The sequence below is a fragment of the Tachysurus fulvidraco genome, chromosome 8 (assembly GCF_022655615.1).
Source record: "Tachysurus fulvidraco isolate hzauxx_2018 chromosome 8, HZAU_PFXX_2.0, whole genome shotgun sequence".
Classification (NCBI taxonomy): domain Eukaryota; kingdom Metazoa; phylum Chordata; class Actinopteri; order Siluriformes; family Bagridae; genus Tachysurus; species Tachysurus fulvidraco.
In genome coordinates this window covers 21689332-21713629 of record NC_062525.1, presented here as the reverse complement: position 1 = coordinate 21713629, position 24298 = coordinate 21689332, and the positions used below count along the sequence as shown (strand labels likewise).

The window sequence follows — 24298 nt, the reverse complement described above, 5'->3', positions numbered from 1 at the left end:
TGGTGCTTATCTGAGGAATACTGTGTGTGTTGGCTGGAATCCATCCTGGGTGGTACAACAGTTCATGCCAGAGCATTATGCTCACACTCGTTCACAAGAAACAATTTATTGTAGCAAATTTGCCTAAAAACGCTAAAAAAGTTAAACTCCACAGAAAATGTATTTCATTTAATTCCATCTACAGTAATTGTCTAATTAGTTTAATCAAGCTTTAGATTTTCTTCTCTGATAAGATGAAGATATGATGCTCCTTTAGATTTGTCCACAGTGAAAAAAAATCAAGGGTCTACAGTCAGTTGCACAAGTCTAAGCTGAATAAAATGTTTGAAATGTTTTGCTCTGTTATACTCTCACATGTTCCCAAAAGAAAGAAAGAAAAAAATATTAAAATCAAAATACAATTCAGAATCATCCAGGTCACCTGAACCACCAGCTCATACTCTCAAACGCTTTTTAAAAATCTGGCGAATCATTAGTAGTGTAATATCTAAATGTTGTATAAAAAAATTAGCAGTCATGTATCCTTCACTCACTCATTTTCTACCGCTTATCCAAACTTCTCGGGTCACGAGAGCCTGTGCCTATCTCAGGCGCCATCGGGCATCAAGGCAGGATGGAGTGCCAACCCATCACAGTGCATACACACTCTCATTCACTCACGCAATCACACACTGCGGACAATATTCCAGAGTTGCCAGTCAACCTACCATGCATGTCCTTGGACCCGGGGAGGAAACCGGAGTACCCAGAGGAAACCCCCGAGGCACAAGGAGAACATGCAAACTCCACACACAAGGCAGAGGCGGGAATCGAACCCCAACCCTGGCAGTGCGAGGCGAATGTGCTAACCACTAAGCCACCGTGCCCCCCCCCCCATGCATCATTCATTAGCCGTGATATCCCAAACATCCTGCCTAAATCCAGTCACGTGACTGGCCTCAGGGGTCAAAGAGCATGCTTTTAACTCCCCTTGACCACTTTCTACCTTGAGAGTTTGGGTGTAGGATGTGGAATGTCAGTCCAAAGTGAGATGTTTAGACCTTTCTACCTTTTTGTTCCTTGTGTCACGCATTGACGAGTGAGTTCATGGAAAGCCCAGGCCTGCAAAATGTGGACTTTATCAAAAATCCATCCCTCCATTCATGACATAGCATTTACAGTACTGTGTAAATCCATGCATTCGCTTATTATTTGTGGAATTTCAAATGATTTAGAAGTAAATGCCAATAAATACTGAAATATGATTGAGATATTGTTTATGTATTTATTTGAATCAAAGTGTATTGTCTTGAGACACCGGTCATTTTACTTAAGATCAATTTCAGGCAGCTTGTCTACTTCATTACTGATGCTCTATAGACTGCTGTGTGTTTGCACTGTTTAACAAAACTATTAGTGTGTGAGTGATGTATGCCGTTGTTGACCTAGTGTCTGTCTGCGAGGTGACTTTTCAAAGACTGCAGCCACTGTCTGGGTTTGCTCTCTCTTAACTTTGCTTTTTTTCTTATATATCTGTTGAAAACCTTACACATATACTGAAAAGGTTAAAAACAATGCTGACATGAGGGTCAGCACTGGAGTCTCCATCCATAAATGTTAAATGCGTCTTTTTACAGACAACTACACAACAATTACATCATTTTTATAGATCTTTAACATACAGCATCCACCATAAAAGTCCATCCGAATGAGCTGTTTCTATAGAAACCATGTTGTCATTCTAACTATTGTCAGAGCTGCTGTTTTAGAAAATGAATCCAAAGCTTTGGATCAGTCAGAATCCAGAATATATATATATCCATGTGTGCGTGAAGAAAAAGGAGAGGAGGAGCTTATGAAAGTAAGCAGGATTAGTTATAAAGGTGTGAATGAGTAGCCTCTGTCTCTGTCTCTTGGTCTCTCTCTCCACCTCAGGATGCTGGAACGAGCGCTTCTCAAGACGACGCTGCTGCTTTGGTTGGCTCAGCTGACTCTTCAGGGGGGAACAGGTAGGTGAAAACACACACTGTAAGTAATCTTATACACAATGTTATTAAAACATGGATAACATGCTATTTACAGTGTTTATAGTGGGAAAGTTGTAGTATGAAGTAAGAAAACTGCATTAATGTGTGCATTATAGTCCTCAGACTTGTTGATTCTGCAAGAAATGGGACATCTTTGTGTTTGTTCATTAAATCATTGTTAATTACAATGACTAATGAATGTTAATCATCATGTTAAATTTCATGGTAAAGCATTTTTCACTCAACATCTGGATTGTGATTGAAAGGCTTCTATAACTCTATGTAATATTTGTTAAATAAACTGCTTTCAAACTGCTTAGTCAGATATCTTATGTATCGAAAGTAACATTATGTTACTAGTGACTGAAAGAAAGTAAAATTTTGTGCACACAATCGATATGTTAGAGGAATGTTCAGGAATTAGTTTTTTCCCCAATAAAATTCTTTAACATTTATCGTCAGTCATGTCTAAGAAGCCTGAGTTTGGTCCAATAATTAAGATTTTTGAGTTGTCTGGGTTGGAAAGAAAAGTTTGCATTATGCAAAAGACCTTATGAATTAAATAAAATAAAATAATCCATTTAAACTATTGATTATGTAAAACCTAAAAATCCATAGTTTTTCTATTTTCCTCTGTTTTCCTCACTTTTATCTTTGGTCCATGTCATATGAGAACTGTAACCCAGACACCCTGTCTTGTATTAATGCTATTTGCTTCTGCTTTCTTTACTCCAGATTTGATTGCTTAGGTCAGTAATTAAAATTTGGTCTGTATTTGAATCTGAGCCTCATGTTTATTTCTCAGGTATTTACTTTACTTTGTATTTATATTGTGGGGGGCACGGTGGCTTAGTGGTTAGCACGTTCGCCTCACACCTCCAGGGTCGGGGGTTCGATTCCCACCTCCGCCTTGTGTGTGTGGAGTTTGCATGTTCTCCCCGTGCCTCGGGGGTTTCCTCCGGGTACTCCGGTTTCCTCCCCCGGTCCAAAGCCATCCACGGTAGGTTGATTGGCATCTCTGGAAAATTGTCCGTGAATGAGTGTGTGAGTGAATGAGAGTGTGTGTGTGCCCTGTGATGGGTTGGCACTCCGTCCAGGGTGTATCCTGCCTCGATGCCCGATGACGCCTGAGATAGGCACAGGCTCCCCGTGACCAGAGAAGTTCGGATAAGCGGTAGAAAATGAATGAATGAATGTATTTATATTAGGTTGAAATAGTTTCAGAATTTCTAAAATTTTCTTCATGGTAAATAAATTAGTCTTAGAAACACACATGGGTGCAGTAATTTAAATACCAGATTATTCTGGATTAGAATAAAATGTTCTTAAATACCAGTCTATGTATCAGGAATAAGGACTTTGCTTTTACTTTTGAATTTTAATGGAGGGTTGAGAAACATGCCCTTCTTCCATGTCTTTCTTTACTGAAGGCTTCCCAGTGCCTGTCCAAATTTTACATCCAGCTGTGAGAATGAGGTTTTATTGCTTGTACACAGTCGTTCCATTGATGTGCCTTTCCTCCACTGTCTTGCTTAAAAGGGTCTCAAGCTCATGTGGTCCAGGACTGGATAAAAAGGCAGCTCTATGTGTCTTGTTATATATTTTATGTTTTTACTGAGAGAAAGTAAACTGTGATTGCAAATTGTGTCCTGGACAGAAGTGGGGGGAAAAAAAAAACAAAGACCTGTTTTTTTTTTTGTTTTTTTTTTTTTTTTGTTTTTTGTTTTTTTAATTATTATAAATAGTCTACTGTTGTAGTGGTCATTCCATCGTAAGAAGAATATTTTAGCTTTTGCTTTTTATACTGAATTCTGTGTATTGCATATTTTCCATTTATTTCCTTCATTTATTTTCCTTCAAGTTCCCTATTTACAATTTATTTATTTCCTATTTATTTCCTTCAGATTTCCTATTTACAATTATTCACAATCTGATGGTTTATCACAGTACTGACAAATGTCAGTTGTATTGACATGTTTTATGTTTTATTTCAGGGTACAAACCTCAGAATGGAGGTTTGGGTCAAATGTTAATGCCATCCAAAGGTAACATTGGCTTCTTTAAAAACAAAGCATAAAATCAGTACAATGTAAAATGTGAGTAAAACATTTATCTTAAGAATGTTCCTTGCTTTAGGATATGGTCCTGGTGCACAGAATGCCAATGGTTACCAACCCAACACTAAAGCACAAGGTGAGAAATAAAACAAACCCTTTTACATTCAGGTCCTCGCATGAATCATCACCTTTTGTGCTTTTAACACGTTTTAGAATTAAGTGAAAATATTGCTAGCTAGAAAGTTGTACATGCTACAAATCGGGCTGGGTGATATTATCTAGCTAAATCTGTCCAGTGTAACAGCATCAAATATGACTATGACTGTTAATCAAAAGATTAAATAACTATAGTTTTTAAATTAATTCTATGTACAGTTCCAATTCATAGTAAAATGTTAAAATAAGTACTGAATAAAATAAAAATAGGTTGATTAGAAAAGACGTTAAATATTATAAACATGTTTCTCTTTAGCAGGTTATGGACCTGTAGCTCCCCAGGCCAATGGAAATGGAGCCAAAGGTAAATTTGAGTTCATTTAAAAGTTAACACTGAGTTTATGCCTTATTCACTGTTTAAGAAAAGTCTCTTAAACTATTTATAAAATGCTTTTTTCTTAAGGTTATGGTGCTGCACAGGCCACAGGAAATAATGGAAAACCCAGTGGTAATTAAAAAACAGTTTATCTGGATAAATTCAATTGAATTTAAGTTAATTTTTATTTGTAACTGTAATATTAATACATTCTATTAGAGATGCCCCCCCCCCCCCAAAAAAAATCTCTTTAATTAATGAGATTACAAACTAGATAGCATTTGTGAAATGGTTGTTTTAAATAATGAAATAATTGTTTGTATCAGGTCCTTATAAAGGATATGGTGTGGCACCTGCTGCGCTTGGAAATGGAAATAGAGCCAAACCTAATGGTGAATATAAACGGAATATACAATGCACTAGATAGAATGTGGAATATAAATATATAACCAAGAATTTAAAAGTATTTTTTATACAAATTTCTCATCCTAATGTCAGCATCTTATTTGGAAACTATTATATATGCCAGTTGGTATGGAATTTTATTTCTTGATGGTTTAAACTTATAGATTTGATTAATGGCTTAAACAAAATAAAATACTGAGTATGAATACTGGTCTAATGTAAACATCCTTTATGTGTGAGGATTCTGTTATCATGTTCAATAGGAAACTGCGTTATCTGTGTCATTTTTAATATATTATACTGACAGTGATATATCCTATAGGATTATATTAGTTCTTGTTTCACTAAAAGTATTTTAGTACAGATTTTTTTCTTTAAGAATTCTAAAAGGTTTACATGTAAAACAAAAAAAAAAAAGTAGATAGTAGTAGTAGTAATTAACAGCAGTAAATACCGGCTGTTTTTTTAACAATGAGAAGATTTTTTTTTTAAAAATAAAAATATATTTTGTCAGGTCCTTATAAAGGATACGGTGCGGTACCTGCTTCTCTCGGAAATGGGAATGGAGCCAAACCCAATGGTAAATTATCAGATTTTGATTTTGGGATTTAAAATTGATGTGACCTGGTATGTTATTTCTATATCAATTTCTACATAAAATAAGAATAATGCTACATAGGTGTTACATTTTAGGATACTGTACATGTAAAGTATTTTTTTTATAATTTACAGGTTATGGAAATAACGGCAAACCCAATGGTAAATTTTGCATGTCATAACATGATTGAAGTATAATTTGAGATTTATGTATCTTATGTAGTTTCTGGTTATTGTTTCATATTCAATATTGATTCAATAAGATAAATTGGGAGGTTGAGATATTTTCACTTTAGTAATTTATTGTTAAACAATTTTCCTGTCAAAAGGACAAAGATCAGGAACTATTGCTATTATTATAAATGTGTTCAAAATCAGAACATTCATTAAATATCCTTGTTTTAATGCTGACCTTGAAGAGTTCAAAAGTGACAGCATAAACACCGATTATGAATGATTACTGAATTTCTATTTTCAGGTTTTGGTGCATTTGCAGGTGATACTAAAGGAAATGGAGGTAAAAAGAACTATATGTGTAACCTTTACAGATAAACCTTTCTGAAACCATTTTAATTATATATAATTAAAATAAGATAACCTTTTTATTTATTTATTTGTTTGTCTTTTGTTGTACAGGTTATGGCCCAGCACCTGTAGCTTCTAAAGGACAGGGCCCTAAACCCAATGGTAAATTACAGATATATTTATTATATTTATATTCAAAACAAATTTAGAATTCAAAAACAAAAATGTAAATGAAATATTGAGTTCTTATATAAATGATACTCATGCATTTTATTTTGTTTATTTCCTCCAGGATATGGAGCTTCACCTTTAACATCCAATGGCCAGCAAGCCAAGATGAAACCAAATGGTACATCCAGAAAACTTACATTTTATTAAATTGTTATATTAAATGGCATCATATTACATTACAAATTTTAATTAAAATTTTATTTGGCACATATAGAGCCATACATACAGTAGTCTGTCATGTATTTTTCAATGCTTTTTGACTGTCGGTGATATACAATAGACTAATGTAACATTCTTGCATTACACTATATTATATTATATTATATTATATTATATTATATTATATTATATTATATTATATTACACTACAGTTCATTACATTTAACTCTGAGCCTGAGTACCTGAAGTTTAAACTTGCAATTCAGAACCATGATGAGTTAATGCTATGATTAACCCAGATAAACGGAAAATTTATGATTTAAGTTTATGATTGAATTATTCCATCTTTGTATGACAGGAGGTTATGGGCCAAATAAGCCTGGATATGGAGCACAGCCTGCGTATGGTATGTAGGATATTTAGAAAAAAAAAGTATTACATGTTATTATTGTCATCGTATTTTCTTTTATGACTATTTTAATATCTTTTAGGTGGATTTGGAGCTGGGATGAGAATGGCACCACAAATGGCCAACAAAGGAAGAGGAGGTGAGCAAATTAGCTCATTTATACATTTTGACAAAAACTTAATTCAATTAAGTTTAACAATAATTAAATACAGATTTTTTTAGCAGGCTATGGAAAAGGCAATGGATTCGGCTATGCAGGTTCTTCATTCGCAGGTGTTTAGTATATAAATAAATAAATAAAATATATGGTGTGTAATGCTAAATCACAGTATAGAATTCTGAATAATTTTTGGTATTGATATAAATGCAATGCTTAATATCTGTGTGTCCAGGCTACAGAAACAGACCTGCTGCGTATCCCCAAGCTGGCCAAGGTGTTCATCATTTTACCTTTCTGAAATATAAATACATGCTGTAAATGGTCCTGAAAATAAAGGTCCTAAAATTATTTTACCTTTGTAGGTGGAGGATACCCAAATGGAGCAAAAGCTACCAAATCTGGTAATGACTATCATTTGTAGTCTAATATCTAAAAAAAATTGCAGTTCTTCTTTTTGTATAGTAAACAGAATGTCATAAATATATATGATATTTTCCAGGTTATGGTGGCAGACCTTTGACACCAAGTGGACAAGCAGCCAAGCCTAATGGTACATTTTTTTAATAGTATATAAAGTTTACTACTGTTTAAGAATAGCATCTGGAATCCAGAAATAATTAAATGACTTTACTATATGATATTACTTTATAATATTTCCATAGGATATTTCTTTAATATGGGAAACTGTACATAAAGTTGACTTGATGAAGAATAGATTCAAAGAATAGAATTAACATTTGAACTTGCAGAAAAAATTTATATGGGTTTGGACTTTGGATTTATTGCAAAACCTGCAGGTAAAAGTAGTACAACATTTACATTAAATATCACAAAGTTTTCTATGCGGTTAGTGCTTCTAGCACAAATAGTCATTAATAGTAATAGTCTTAATAGTAAAAACTAGTGCTGCATTGAATGTTATGAATGCTCTGTGATTAAGCTGATGGACAGAGTTGGGACTTGAACTTTTAATTACAGTCTTTTTGATGTAGTCTATCTATACTTGTCTCTTTTCTCATTCTCAGGATATGGCGATACCAGAGGACCCAAAGCAGGTAAATTACAGCTTAATACATTTTAAGTTTCCCGAATTCAGATGTGGAACACAATGCACTTTTCATATCATCACTGATTAAATATTTATGTTATCTTACGTTATCAGGATATGGTGGATATCCCAATAGTGGTGGATTTAAGGGACCAAAACCAGGTAACATCTGCATCGCTGGAAAAAAAATTTAAAGCATAAAATATGGTTTTGAGGCCAGTTTTTATGTTCTATCTGTCTTATGTTGATATTATGCTAGGTTATGGTGGTTTGCCCACAGGTTATGGACAGAGACCCAATGGTAAATGTGCAAAATTGACCATTTATATGTCATGTTAAGCTTCATTAAGGGACAGAAAATCAAATTAAGTGACATTAGATCTTAGATATTCAGTAAAGCAGACTGATTTAATTTGATATATCTATATTCCTCACAGGATATGGAGGCTATCCTAATGGGGGCGCTAAAGCACCAAAACCAGGTAAACTGTTTGTTTACTTTACTTTACTTTAAACTCAATTGTTATCAGGCTCATTATTGATAAGACTGATGAAGGTAAATAAACACCCAGTAAGTAAACAGGAGAATACATGTTGCGTAGGGAAGTGTTAGTTATGGAGGAGCAAGGAAGCCAAGGAAGCCATAGATATGTTATTCAGTATATACTCCAAAATTAGAGGCACCCTTTTTGTTATGAACCTAATTGTGTTTAATGCTGTATGTGTGTTCTAATTGTTTATGTATTTTTTTTTACCTGATTTGTTCAAATTGTAAAAAGATAATCAAAATAAATGAAAATGAAAATTTACTTTGAGGTTAGTGGTGGTTTTAAAATAATATTTAAATAAAGGGTGCCAATAATTTTGGATAGCCCTGTTGGGAAACCAAGTATGCAGGTATCCTGAATAGGGTATTGTTTCTCCCATTACAAGAGACTTCATGTGATTTTGGCTAAATAAATATTTGAAATGTATTAATATTTAATATTTCAATATATTAATCTTGTTGTTTCCAGGTTATGGTGTTCCTGCTGGTGTCCCAAAGGTTAAACCCGGTAATGTATGCTTCATATATAATTGTGTTTTTGTAGAATGTACATGTTTTGTTTTTTTTCCCAAAAAACTATTGTGTGGACCCATAATGTTCATAATGTTTCAGTAGTTCTGCTAACATTGAAAGGACTGTTTACATCCACCATATTGTATGTTTTGGTTCATAAAATGAGCTATGAATTGTTGTATTCCTGCTTGTAGTGGTTCTCAAATTTAGTCCTTAAGTTCTGCATGCTTCCAACACATTCGAACCAAAGGATTAATAATCAGTTGTATAAGTATGATGAAAATCTTTGTGTTGCTGTGACAGGGTGGGGTTACTGTTCCCTCCCGATTTATTTATTTAAATCTACACTATTGCCGAAGATGAAGACTCTAATTACTAAGACGTCAAAATTCAAAAGACAGCACAGGTTTGGGCAGTGGGTCTTCATAACTGAAATTGAGAATCACTGTACTAAGGAGCATGATATTTTTCCAGTTGGCAGTAATATTTCTTTGACTTCTAGGATATGGCCCTGTAACAGACAGCAGTGAGAAAAGACCCAAAGGGCAAAGCCTTGGCCCTGAAGCCCCAAATGTTCAATCAGTAACAGGATACATCAAAGGAGTTGTACAGCCAGCTGAACCTGAGCCTACCGTAGGAGTACCTACTGCACTGCCACCCAATAAGGGAATGCCATCATTTGTAACGAGTTGGAAGGGCTCAAAACCTCAGGTTCCTGTGTTTCCACAAGGCTACCCATCTAAACCAATAGTGCAAGAGCAGGCTCCGATGATTCCAAAGAATAAAGCATCCAAACCTGTGCAATATATCCCACAAGAGCAAGCTCCAATCCCAGAGCTTGCACCCCTCATTCCTCAGGCTAAACCAGTTGTTCCTGCTTTACTTCCATTTGCTGAACAAAGAAAAGGCCCAAAGCCATATACTCAAGTTCCACAGTCTGCTGCACCAGTGTATCCACAGAGAAATGGACCAAATCCAGTCAATCTGCAACCAGCTGTTCCACAAAGTAAAGGTCCAAAACCGACTGCTTCGGTGCTTCTTCCAGTGTTCCTTCAGACCAAAGGCCCAAAACCTGTTGCTCCTTTTCCTGAGATTCCACAAACAAAAGACACCAAACCTGTAGCACCAGAACCAGCTGCACCACAGACAGCAGGTTCTGTACTTGCCCATGAACCAACCCCTGCTATGCCTCAGATGAAAGGTCCAAAACTAGCAAATCCTGGTAAAAATATCTTATTTAATAAATTATTCATGTTGTGCATGTTAAAGATATAACACATGAGGGTATCTCTTTTACTCAGCACTATACATATGTACAAAAAGTGTTCATGGCCTGATTCTCTTGACAGTAATTTTATTTCAAACCAACAGTTTAGATAGTGTATTGGGGTCTAATCTTATGGTTAGCCGGTTTGGGGTTAAATTCTCGTGTCCGGCCTGTGTGCTATAGGGGATTTCACAAGGTACTATTTTTTCACCCTAACCAAAGACATGCATTGTGGACTGATTGGCATCTCTAAATAGTCAGTGGTATGTGAGTGTGTGTTTGTACCTTGTGATGGGTTGGCACCAGGTTCCTTATGACCCTTTGTACAGAACATGGATGGATGATGATAAAGTATGGTTACTGTTACCATTCTGAAGTGTATTAATTTGCATTAACAACATGACTTTTAAAACACTAATTTAATGCAGAAATGAAAGAAATGCACATTTCTAATGCTTCCTGATTTTAATGGATGTTATGTAGATTGTGGACTTGGTGTCTCTGGACAGTGGACTAAGCTGCCCAGTCCTGGTAAACATTTAGATCATTCTGATCTTTTATTTTTTCGAATGTTTTTTATTTGCTTTCTTTCTTTCTTTCTTTCTTTCTTTCTTTCTTTCTTTCTTTCTTTCTTTCTTTCTTTCTTTCTTTTTGTGGTGAAGTGAAAAGCTTACTGAATTGCATGGTCACATTTCATCTGTTTTTGTTGTTTGTCTTTATGCATGTCTGTTATACTTTTTTGCATGGGTTCTTTATGTCCTTAAGAAATGTGAAATTCTTGGAAATTTCATATTATTTAAAATGCGGTTAAATGCTGCATGAACGACGTATTCATAGTTTCCTATTAAACTGTGTGTTAATTTTTTATCTTATTTGTACACTGTATTAATTTTAACTTGTAATCTAATTATACTAAACTATGGCTGTATTCTGACATTCAGTAATAACAATATAATATTTATTTCATAATTATGAAATATCTGTTTTTCAGTCTTTATTCTGAGACAGTGTCCTGTCTTTGTTTGAATAATATTGTATTGTAATATGTTGTGTTGTTTGGTTTATGCTGCATTTGCACATATGTTGAAATGAATATTTTGACATCACATCATGAGAAAATATCTCAGTGGATTTTGTGTTAATATGTTTTGCTCTAATAAAATGTGTTTTCTATAGGATATGGTCCTGGACCATGGTACCCAAACAATGGAGGAGCCAAGACCTCAAAACCAGGTCATAGTCATCACTATAACATAGCTACATGATTTATCTCATGAGATTTTCATATGGAGTTGAAAAATAACATGGAATTATTCATTCTACAACTAATTTCGTTGATTCTATAACTTAACAATTTGTTTACAATAAATCTGATTCTCCTGTTGTCAATGGGCCCACAGTTTGAACGATAAGCTGATCACACATCTGCTACACTTACAGCTCACTTTTAGTTCATTCATAATTTTATGTTTCTCCTCCAAAGTAACACTACTGTTAATAAATTATGTAATATTTATATATTTAATATTGGCCTTAAATGGCATCTTAGTAAAACACTGTGTATAATTTTTATATTAGATAAATTGACTATTGACCATCTATTGTATTAAATACTTAAATACTTTATTTATACAAAATTTTTGAACATTAATGTTGTTGAAGTTTTCACAGTTTAGAACCCTAGTTGACCTGATGTTATTTTACTTCACATTAATCAGGTCTGGGATTTGGCCCTAAAGCCAAACAGCCAGGTAACACATCATTTTCCACATACTGTACTTAAAATTTACTGAACATGTTTTTTTAATAACCTGCATTTTAAATAATTAACTGGACCAATGTAAAATGTAATATGTCTTTATATCCAGGCTATGGTAATCCAGGTGCAGGATATGGATATGGATATGGTGAGACAGAGAATGTATCTTTTTAATTTATAGTTTTTAAAGTATATTAAATCTTAATCTTTATACAGTATGCTGTTAAAATTGGAATGTTTTTTGTGAGAAACACTAATATTAAACTGTACAAATGTCTGAAATGTTTTGATATACACCATGACCATACAAAATACTAGTTTGTGAATGGTTGCCAGTTGACCATTATTTTCTGATATTTATTCAAATATAATCAAGAGTTCATATTCATTTTCTTGATCTTATCATATTGTATCGAGTTCATATGTAAACATTTTCTGTATAAGTTTTGAACATTTCTCAATAAGGTAAAAACCCTTGAAAGTTTGGTTAGTGGTTGATGATAAGGGTAATTGTAATGTCATGTTAGTCAGGCAAGTCTTTTCCTAGTCATTTACCAACACATCCGATTCCTGACAGTTTCATTTTGTTCAAATTGTCACTGCTACTTCAAACTCTGCATATACATCACAGCTGCATGCTACTTAGCTAAATCGTCGTTAAAACCATATGCTATGTTTTTTTCTGAAATTTATCAATATATCTGAAGCAAATGTTGATATTCTGGTCAATTTCATCCAGTCACTATGGTTTTACATTGTGTGTATGCAAGATTAAAACATCTACAGTACATGTCCATATTGACAAGTTCATTTACATCATACAGATTCCTAAGATCAATTTCTGTAGAAATTTACCACTGTTAATGTTCCTCATGGCTCTGGATTGTTTCAACAATCTAATTGTTGGTAGCTAAACCAATGAAATTAAATAAAAAAGTTAAAATAATTAATAATAAAATCACTGAAAAAATATAAAAGATACACATAAGTATAATGCCTTGGTTATTAAAATGTATATTAAGATGCATATATTTCATACAGTATAAATCCTTTAGAGACTTAATGCACATTGTATGAGGTGCACTGAAAGTGACTGTTAGCTTAATTGAACTATTTATGGAGTTCTTTTCACTTGCTATTATTTATCTTTAACATAAGTGACAAATCATAAAAAGTGATAATGATACTAGCTTTGCTATTTATTCCACATAGCTTATAGTGTAGCTTTAGCTGGCTACATTTGACGAAACCTGTCGTGTGAGGGGAATTGGATGCTTTGTTGGACGTTAGTACTTACAAGTTAGCAGAACATCTGTGTATATATTTAATTCATTTTGAAGGGTAAATTTCAGAAAGAAACTACTTCTTTATGAAATATTGAATCTAGAATCTATTCCTAATCTTAGATCAGATCAACAGTTTACAGTAAAACAAAATGAAATGTATCCACTGGGAAAGTATGGAAAGGGGTAACGACAAATGTTTTGACTTTATATATAGCTGGCAGTATTTTATGTGACAAGATTTAATGGATGTAATGGTCTTTATTTAAGAGATACATTATTATAAAAATAAAAATGGATCTCTTTTAGGTGGAGCAGGGCAGCTACCATATAACGGTGCCCCTATCATCCCCGCTCGACTGGATGGTAATAAATATTTATGATTTACTTTCACTGTACTTTTGTATATGCAAACTTGTATAAATGTGTGTGTGATGTTCAGCATATGAGTCTGAGCCTTATTTTGAAGCAGGAACCAATCCAATTGAACCACAGACTGCTGAACTCGGGCCTGAGGTGAAATCTGGCCATGCTTATGGTATGTTTATGCTATATATTTTGTTAATTTCATCTGTTCATGGCTTTATTTATTGATATTTGTTTTTTTCTGAAAGGTGGACCGTACGGAGCACAACCAGCGGGATTTGGATCCGAGGGAAAGCCTCAAGTCAGATATGGTAAGCTGTGTAGAATACTCCACTTTGAAATAAAATGAATTTACCACCTCCATTTAAGACCATGCTCACTTTTCTCTCCTAGGTATTGGTGGCCTTCTTTTTGGTGGTTCACCCATGGGATACAGCCCATATGGAAACTATGGTGTGGCTCATAAAAAGTTCATACTCATATATGAAATACCTGTATATAAAGATCATATATCTTCTCTAATTCATTAAACATAAGGATATTAACAGTGAAAACAAAACTAGCTAGCTAGTTTAACTAGCTAATATACACAACTTAACTAGTTAGCTAAATTTACACATTCATTTCTAAAACTGGCTTGCATATTTAACAAGTTTATTTACAGAGCTTACCTAGCGAGCTTCTTTAATAAGCTAATATACACATCTTTATTAACTTTAAAATGTAACTTAACTCCTCTGTACTATCAGAAAACATCACAAGTTACAGCTTTACCTGTCACTGTTACAGAGCATTGACACTGAAGACTGCTTCCATAAATGTTAAATAAACCCATACAACCTCATACAGATATTTATCAATCTAAATGAATATCACGTTCCTTCAGGTAATCCGTTCGCTGCACAACCTTATGGATCTAAAGCCGGAAACTACAATCCACCAGAATTTAACACCAATCCCAAATACAGTGAGTTTATGTGACAAACTTTACCTTATCACTACTTGATAAGGCCTGTAATGAGTCTCTCTCTCTCTCTCTCTCTCTCTCTCTCCCCCTCCCTCCCTCCCTCCTCAGTGATGGGAGGCTCTCCATACAGTGCTAGTCCTAGTGATCCTAAAGCCTCAGGGAAATATGGTAATTATTTACATTATTGGTTTGTCTTTTTCCTCTTGCTGTGTGTCTAACCTTTGTCCACTGTAGTATAGTGTTATTTATGTCTGTACCTTTGAGAGTCACAAACAGCTGGAACCAAATTCCTAGTGTGTGTCAACACACTTGGCCAATAAACCTGATTCTGATTCTGATTCTGACTCTGTACTAGGACCCTACAGGGGCCAGCAGCATGGTTTTCCATCTGTTGCTGGGAATTCTGGGAAATACGACAAGGCTTAGTGACTTTACAATGCAGGGCTGTCAGGTGTCATGCATTGAGAGTGACAGTCACTTATTTTGGTCTTTTCTCACATTCTCCCCCCACACATCGTATTTCTCACGCAGAAAAACTTTTTGACTATTTATCATATATTTAATAAGCCAAAGGCGCCCAAAATGTATCTGTTGGCACCGCTTAGCCGAGCCTGACACTTATCAGCCAATCAAAAAAAAAAAAGAGGCTACACAATAGCCAATCAGAAAATAGCACTGGGGTAAGATATCTGGGTAAGATTTAACGCAACAACCAATGAAAAAAAAACATTCATTAGCGAGGATATTTTCGATGGTCGGTTTGAACAAAACCTCAAAACGAAACAATCATGACCCTAAAAATGGCTGGGCTTGAGCTGAACTGTTTTAAATGGGAGCAACATTACAAGTGATGAAGGAGTCCAAAAAGGCAACAAACACACAATAAACAAAACCAGTCATAATCTCTCTCTCTCTCTCTCTCTCTCTCTCTCTCTCTCTCTCTCTCTCTCTCTCTCTCTCTCTCTCTCTCTCTCTCACACACACACGCACGCATGCACACACACACAAAGACACACACACACACACACACACACAATTAAGGGTGGTGGTGGATATGTCACACTTGCCTGTCTTCAAAACGAGAGCCCTGACAATGTAATGTAAAATGTTATCACATCTCTCTTTGTATTTATTTGGCGCCATATCTGTCTGTCTCTCACTTTAGGTCAGACTGATGGACCCTACTCCCCGGAGTCCATCAGTCTCGGTGCTGACGCTAAATCATCTGTGAAATATGGTATTTACATTAAATGTTTTTATTACATTACTTTGTTTTCATACCGCAGCACTGCTGAATTGTGGATACTAATTGGTCAGAAGGTGATTCATTTTCTATAACAGAACCTCTGACAGTAGTGTGACTGCAAATCACAGGTCATTTCTATAGTAACGGCTCATTTACAAGACTTATATGGCATGCGCTCTACACAACCTAAGAATAAATAATGAATGGATTAAAATAATGTTGTTATTTAAAATAAATACACTTTTCTCTAAGACGTTTAAGTAACATATATGGAACGAATCCCCATTGTAATCGCTTCATAACAGTCAGGGGTAAAGGTGTATAAATGTAGTAAAATTCCAAATGTGTTTTCCAGGCAACCCATCACTTCCCTTTGAGGCCCTTGGTCCAGTCACTGATGGTCAGTCCATCGAACAGCCTGGTACGACTCTTTCCTATACCTACACCATGTTCTGTATTCCTTCTAACTCTTACTCCCTATGGATTTAGTTCACCATCAGCCCACAGTGGGGCCGTGTCTAAAAGCACACAACCAGTTCAGTACCTAGGCCACATAAACATTATCATAAACATGCTGTGGGTGCATCCTAAACCCCACATATTAGTCACTGTTTTGGCCACAGGAATGCTATTATTTGTCCAATGGGACATGATATCCCATAATTCTTCACTTTCTGTGTGCAGTGCTGCAGTATGAAGCTCCTTCTATTGATGGAGCGAAGTCTGTGGATCAGTTTGGTTAGTGATTATTCATAATTTAATAAAAAAAATTAACATGTTTCAATTTTTAATTAAGTGTGTGTATGTGGGTTTCAGGAGAAGGTGAAGTGCAGCCCCAGCCTATTGCTCCTTTGGTAGATGGAGCAGGACAAGGTACATAAAACCATTAATTTTTACCTTTTTTGTTGTGAGCAAATTTACATTCATTCATTCATTCATTCATCCATTCAATTCAATCATTCATTCATTCATTCATTTATTCATTTATTTATTCAGGACCAGCATCCTATATCAAGGGAGGAGTCAGAGCTGACGGTAAACACACTATTTAACATAAGACACAAACACACAGATCTCACGACAATAAGTGTTTATTAATTGTAGCATTTTTAGCATGAAAAATTTTCCTGTCACAAGTAGAGCATAATTTTTTAACCATGTGATAATTTTTACAATGAGAAAATGTAGGAAAATGGATAACATTTTCCTACATTTTCTCATTGTGGTCAAAAGATAAACAAAAGAATATTTCACATTTCATTTTGTTGTCCGGATTTTAAAGTGGCAGTATGTACCTTTGGACTATATAAATTTTAGAGACCTCTCCATTCATTCATTCATTCATTCGTTCATTTTCTACCACTTATCCGAACTACCTCGGGTCACGGGGAGCCTGTGCCTATCAGGCGTCATCGGGCATCAAGGCAGGATACACCCTGGACGGAGTGCCAATCCATCGCAGGGCAAACACACACTCTCATTCACTCACACACTCACACACTACGGACAATTTTCCAGAGATGCCAATCAACCTACCATGCATGCCTTTGGACCGGGGGAGGAAACCGGAGTACCCGGAGGAAACCCCCGAGGCACGGGGAGAACATGCAAACTCCACACACATAAGGCGGAGGTGGGAATCGAACACCCCCACCTCGGAGGTGTGAGGCAAACGTGCTAACCACTAAGCCACCGTGCCCCCGAGACCTCTCCAATGTTATATAATTAAAATCTTTTTGGGTTGTTACCATTAACAAACCAATCACTTATAACTTAACATATGGCAACTTATTACAAAATAAACTTAAAATGGGACAATTATTGGTAATTTTTAGCACGTTTGCTCTGTAGCAATGTGAAATCTTACTATGTCAATTTCCAGATTATTAACGGAAATATTTATAATATTTAGTTATTCATTAAGTTTGTGTTAATTATTGCGTTGAACATTTTAATACAAAAATTGTTGCATGATTTCATTAAATTCTCTTAATTTTTCATATTTATTCGTGCTTCTTTGTTATTATTTTTAACACCTCAGCTGTCTCTTTGCCTGCTGCCCCCACTGACGGCCCCTTTACCGGCTCTGCAACATCTCTAGGAAACTCACCAGTAGACACGCCCACTGAAGTGGAGACACCGCAGCACAATCTCGCTCAGCAGAAGCACAAAGGCCCCCAGCTGCCTCAAGCCTGGACAGGTATAAAACCGCAAATCATCTCTAAAAGCAGCTCATTATCTTTAACTGTACTTTGCATTAAAACATTTGCTCTGTTTAGGAGGCAATGAGCAGAAACACAACCTGAAAGGATTCTTTGGCAACGGATATCACGGTAAGATTGGGTTATGCTTCAATGGCTAAATCATCACACATTTATTATTTATTATATCACATTTCTCGACTTACAGAGTAGGTAAATTATAGAAACCTCTGGTGGAAATATGTTTACTTGTGGAAGAAACCTTTTTATAACATTGCACTCACAACAATATCATGCTCATCAGAAAATGTTAGATACTGCAACTTTAATTTGTTTTAATCCAAACATAATCTTTTTCTTTTTCTTTTTTCAGGTTGATCCACAAGAAGACTGAACAAATGTGTCTCCTGTTGTTGTTGATGTTTTTAGTAATTATTGTAAATTAATCATTGTCTGTTTTTTAATTCTGAATATATATATATATATATATCTTTTTTTATATAAAGTTTTTTTAACAGTAGCCCTAAATTGCCAATATAACTGTGCCTCCATTGAACAGAGAGATGATTTGTGGCCCATACAGTATAGAATTAATATAACATAAATGCTTTTATGCTGTATTGTTCGGTTCTTTTTCCATTTCCTTGCATGCATTATGTGTATTTTTGTAATTAATCACAGGATAATTTATTGAGTATGGATTACTTTCTGTTTTGATGAGCTATCTGACTTTTATAAAAATTCAGTTGTTAATAAAAACACAGAACAAAGGAGGGATACTGAAGACTGCTCTATGTTATATCCAGTAAATATGTCAGTATTTATCAATGCAACTGCAAATTAAAAGAGACTATATACTGTATGAGTGGGAAGATGAAAAACAAAAAGTGTATTATTTTGCTGATATATTACTTCATGAATAGACACCACACATTTAACAATATTTCAAAGTATTATATATTTTATTGTGGGATGTCATGTTTAGAATTCATTTTATTATATTTACATCTAGATGTGTTCAACAGCTTAAACGTGAATCAGTTGGTATCCAGCTTGATGCAGTTATTGAAAGCAAGAAAATGCGACCAAATATTAAGTATTTTGCTCACCTGAATATTTGGTGGTCTGCTACCATGTGTTAAGATGTATAATATATTTTTATCTACAGATGTAGATATAAAAAAGAAGGAAATGAGAGCTGCATGAGCTTTACATCTTTTGATCTCAAAAGAAGTGAATATGCCTTGTCGTTCCGATACTTTCGGATGGGATTGTATATGGAGCTACCATTATAGAAAATTAACACCTAATGACTACCGTATTCAATAAGAACAAAACATAAAGCATAAAGAGCATCTTGCAGAATAAATGACAGCCTGGACTGACCATTGGATTCAGAATAAAGAGCCTACTATGTAGAGGTCAGTGTGTGAGGCACTCTAAGCTTTATCCACACTAAATACAGGTGGAGGATGGGATTGAACTTGTACAGAATGCCTCACTGAAAGTCCTGAGTGATAGATCAGTCATAAGTGAGACTCAATTCTCCAGACTTGATGGGCACTAAAAGTGCACAAGTGGAGTGGTGTTCATCCAAAGACATGGATTTGTTGAGCTGTATTTTCTGCTGCAGTTTCAAGCCTGTGGATCTATAACAAATGGTTAATTTGCTGTGGGACTACTTTTTGGTGTACTTGATGAGGGCTCTGAGAGTTGCCTTGGAACAGCAATGGTGTTTTTCAATGTACCAAGACTTCTGGACTTTAAGAATTCTCCGCCACACCTTCAGTTCAACAGGTATGTTTTGACTGGATATCGCCCCGCATCCACATGCACAGGATGTTTAAGAAGTCTCTTTTACCTGCACAATGAATCTGGAAATATCTACACGCATGGTAAGTATACAGTGATACTTCACTGAATCCTTTAGACTGATCTTTGTTTGGAAGGTTTATTTATCTATTTATTTACTTATTTTTGCCATTTTTGTTGTTTCAAAAATAAAGCTTTATTTGCTTTTTGCAACTTTTAAACTTTTTTATGCATTTAGGCATAAGATTCATTCATTTATGGTTTTATGAAACATTAAGCATTCTATATGATCTATATGCTAAATCAAATGTAATTAATATAGCATATACACCATATAGGTTGTATTTAACACTATTCTTACATTAAAATAACATAACTAATTTATCAGTTGTTGTTTTTTTTGCCTGCAAAAGTATACACATTTTATACATTTATACTTACACAGTAAAAAACAAAAAGTAAGATTCAACACACAGGTCACTTTCTGTCATGTCTCATCCTTTTGCTCAAGAACATTTTCTAACACACTAATGTGTGTAAGTGGCATTAATTTGGATTAGCACTAATTCTGTGTTGGGGAATATAATTAGCGTGTAATCGCAGAACAAGCACAGCTCAAAACATTGAAATGCTAATTATTGAATTAGCATAATGGCTACTATTTCTTTGCCAGCTAGCAACCCACTCAACATTGATTTATTTAAGCTATAAATGTTATAGTAAGTAAAATTAAATTCATCACAAACAGGCACAAACCAGACATTCCACCTGACTCATGATGCATAATTTTTCCGAGTTCAAGAGCTGTGCTCAGGTTTGTTTAGCGGTCAGTGCTAAGTAAAATTACAGTGCAATCGAGACATTTTCTCAGTTAAGTACCAACATATCTGAGGTAAATTTTGACCTTCCTGATAACCCTGAATTGTTTTCACTGTTTTTGCACCTTTAGGTTATGTGCTAGCTAGTGAAATCTTTTTTGGTGCGTTAGCATCTCATCTTCTAATACAGTTTCAAATGTCCACAATGATATTGGAATACTGGATTAAAACGTGCTTCTATAAAAACCTAATAAAACAAACAAAGATTAATACTTGACACCTAGTTTACATTATTTCAAAAGTACTAAATGTCATCATACAGTAGTTAATTAGCGTACTTCACCCCAAATTCTGCAAGATTAGTTTGAAAAACAAAAACTAATTAATCTGATTCAATTCAAATTATTTCTTTAGCACTTTTAAAAATTGATTGTCTCAAAGCAGCTTTACAGAAACATAGAAACAAATATAACTTGAAATAAATTTTAAAATTATTTAAAAACTATTTAATTAGTGTACATGTTTCAAAATATATTTATATGTAAACTGTACATTTCTCTAAGTGTATATTAGGGTTTTTGTAGAAAATTTGACTAAATTTTATTGAAAGTCAAGAGGAATATTTTCTGCATGTGAGTAATTTATTAGATTTTAGAAAACTCTTCATTTGAGCTTAGTGCTGTCAAGTAGAATCCACATGGCTACTTACAACTATTCCATTCTCAAAACTGTAGGTATTAGTGAGCTAAGAGTAATAATACTAGCATATTTATTAAAAAGTGAATTAATGGCAGTGAGTAATGAATTCAGTGACATTATGTTACACTTTGTAAAACTTTGTACTGATCTTTTAGATTGCTTTTAAGTATTACATCATAGCATAGCAGGTGAGAAAATTGGAGGAGAGTTCACTTGGCCGACCTTGAATGGACAGCCCTCTTTAAGCACATTACGGTGATTAAGAACATTAAGCTTCCATACAGGCGCAGGATTACCTACATGTATATGATGTGGTCACTTTATTGTGCACTTCCCATCTAGTACTTAAATATATGAATATATGTTCAGACTTCCACACCACTGCTCTAGCATGTCATCTGGGTATTAATCGTCCATTTCACTGGGTGCACTAAAAGTGTCTAGTACACTATGGAAGGACACAATCCAATCCACAATCCAACTGCTACATGTTCTTTAAGACACTATTACATTCTCTTTAACCATACTACAGAGTTTTTTGGCTATACTTCTGTTCTCTGATCCTTCTAGTCTTTCCTACAGGTGTTCCGTTTGTTTGCTTTCTTTTGCTATTGCCTCTCAGCATTCCCTGGTCTGAAGTGGATGATCAGTGGCTTTGCTTTGTGCACTACCTAGCCTGCCTCTCTCCCACTGTTGGCTCAGTACTCTATCACATCTTCATGAATCATGAAGGCGGAGCTCGAGTCTATGATGCCCTGCTCTGCTTCGACATGTTCGGCGTCTGTCTCGTCAACACTCTGGGTGGGTGTTGCATTTTCATCACTTTAAATGTGATCCCTGAACTTTGATCCTTAGCTGAGCTCTTGAACTAGTTTCATTTGTCTAACAGCTTCTAAAATGAAAGAAAGATGTTTAGGACATTGGTATGTGAAATGTTTAAATAGAAATCAGCCCAAAGTTTTTTTCAACTCAAGACTATTCCCTGTGTAGTCCTAAGAAATCATAAACACCATGCCCACAAGGTCCAACAAAGTATCAACTTGTATATGGACCAGATGACTTAGGGGTAACTGTAGAGAATATCCAGTACATTCAAATCGCATAATGTACTTGAGTAGATTATTACCCAAAATATACCCTAGTGTTTCACTCAAAATGCTGAGAAAAAACACTACCATTTTATAAAAAAAAGTATTTACATTCACACAAAGTACTCTATATTTTCACAACACACACTGTTGCACAAAATTAACTCACATTAAAAACACACATTATAAAAAAACAAATGCATTTGCTGTTATATTTCCATATATTTCTTTCACATCACTCAAAAAAACCCTCACAGTTACACAAATCACTTTTACATCCACACATACTTACATTTGCATAGACTACTAAATTTAACATGCTCTTGCATTTGTGCAAAACTCTTTCACATACTCAGTGGTCTGAGAGCAAACAGCTCATAGTCTACTCTTTTTTTCACTATTTATTTATCTGCAGGTGCTTTGCCAATCGTGCACATCACTCTCCTATGCCAGCCCTGGGCGCGCCATGCTGCCATGTTTGGCTACGTGCTCTTCTCTTGCCGTGGTGTCCGTGAGGCGCTAATTGCTCGGAGTGGTGCTCGACGTCTGCAATCATTTGCATTCCAAGCCTTGTTCCGGGCATTCCTGTTTTTCCTGCGCTGGTTCAAACTTGGCACTGGAAACCCTAAGTCACTCCATCTATATGTCATCATGGACGTGCTGGCTTTGATGGGTGGTCTGGTCAATGTGTGGCGTGTTCCTGAGCGATTCAGTCCGGGCACGTTTGACTACTGGTTAAACAGTCACCAGATCATGCATATAGCAGTCATTCTGGCCATATTGTACTTGCACTGGGGCACCATGGAGGATTTGGCATGGCTGAAGGGCTATGAGTGTCCTCAGAAATGAACGAAATAATATCTAGTATACTTGCTAGGGTGGGAGCAATATTAAAAAAGTACAGGTAACATATTTTTGTCTTCAGCACACCATGTACAAGTGCTTTGCAGTGGCTCAGAGGCCGAAGTTGGAATATTAAGACTACCGCCTAAGCTGCATTCAGAAATGAGAAGCAGTTTGCTCATGCCTGAATATAAAGTTAGCATATAATGCTGCCTTATAAGATCCCTTAATCTTTCTGTCCAACGTTTCCCACAATGAATTAAAAAATCGTGTCCAAAAATCCACTGGGTGAGAGAGAAGTTCCTGTATAAATTTACATTGTCAGTAATAATTCCAACTCAAGATTTTATTTCTTCTGTCTTGGAGATGCCTAATATACCATATAACCACCACAGATTCTGTTAGCCAGCAGGATAACACAAGCTAATCTGACAGGATTGAAAGTGAATTGTCTTAACCTATAATGTTTATCTTCACTTCTAATGCTAGCTAGTTGCCTATGAACTAATTTGGCATCCTGAGATTTATTCATTAATGTCATTATCCGTCATTGCTAATGTCAGTTAGCTAATATGCTATTTGACAGTATTTTAAGGTCATTTTTTATAATGTTTCTTATCTTCACTTCTATTGATAGCTATCTGCTTAAACTGAGTTAATTTGACAGGATCTTCATAAACAATATCCCTATTAGTTTCCAGCCAGCTAGCTAACATGACAGAACTTCTGAGATGATTCCTCACTGCTAATTGCTAGCCAG

The 24298-nt window shown here is 35.2% G+C and overlaps 3 protein-coding genes across 3 annotated transcripts; all 3 read left to right on the top strand.

Moving 5' to 3' along the window:
* Positions 1-1915: 1915 nt before the first annotated feature.
* Positions 1916-11721, top strand: LOC113650614 (spidroin-2-like). The gene is made up of 20 exons (XM_027159034.2): positions 1916-1988; positions 4001-4051; positions 4143-4199; positions 4539-4583; positions 4683-4727; positions 4922-4987; positions 5515-5580; positions 5733-5759; positions 6076-6114; positions 6234-6284; positions 6415-6471; positions 6871-6918; positions 7004-7060; positions 8107-8136; positions 8244-8291; positions 8389-8430; positions 8567-8611; positions 9146-9184; positions 9692-10411; positions 11633-11721. The coding sequence occupies exons 1-20, from the start codon at positions 1916-1918 to the stop codon at positions 11719-11721; spliced, it is 1695 nt and encodes a 564-aa protein (XP_027014835.2).
* Positions 11722-13798: 2077 nt separating this feature from the next.
* On the top strand, positions 13799-19140 carry LOC113650613. The gene is made up of 14 exons (XM_027159033.2): positions 13799-13864; positions 13968-14036; positions 14113-14175; positions 14258-14317; positions 14751-14831; positions 14940-14999; positions 15997-16068; positions 16433-16498; positions 16762-16815; positions 16894-16950; positions 17074-17112; positions 18119-18277; positions 18357-18410; positions 18652-19140. The coding sequence occupies exons 4-14, from the start codon at positions 14290-14292 to the stop codon at positions 18654-18656; spliced, it is 675 nt and encodes a 224-aa protein (XP_027014834.1). The 5' UTR covers positions 13799-13864; positions 13968-14036; positions 14113-14175; positions 14258-14289; the 3' UTR covers positions 18657-19140.
* Positions 19141-19382: 242 nt separating this feature from the next.
* Positions 19383-23905, top strand: paqr4b (progestin and adipoQ receptor family member IVb). The gene is made up of 4 exons (XM_027159143.2): positions 19383-19398; positions 20006-20173; positions 22190-22408; positions 23111-23905. The coding sequence occupies exons 2-4, from the start codon at positions 20008-20010 to the stop codon at positions 23542-23544; spliced, it is 819 nt and encodes a 272-aa protein (XP_027014944.1). The 5' UTR covers positions 19383-19398; positions 20006-20007; the 3' UTR covers positions 23545-23905.
* Positions 23906-24298: the final 393 nt, after the last annotated feature.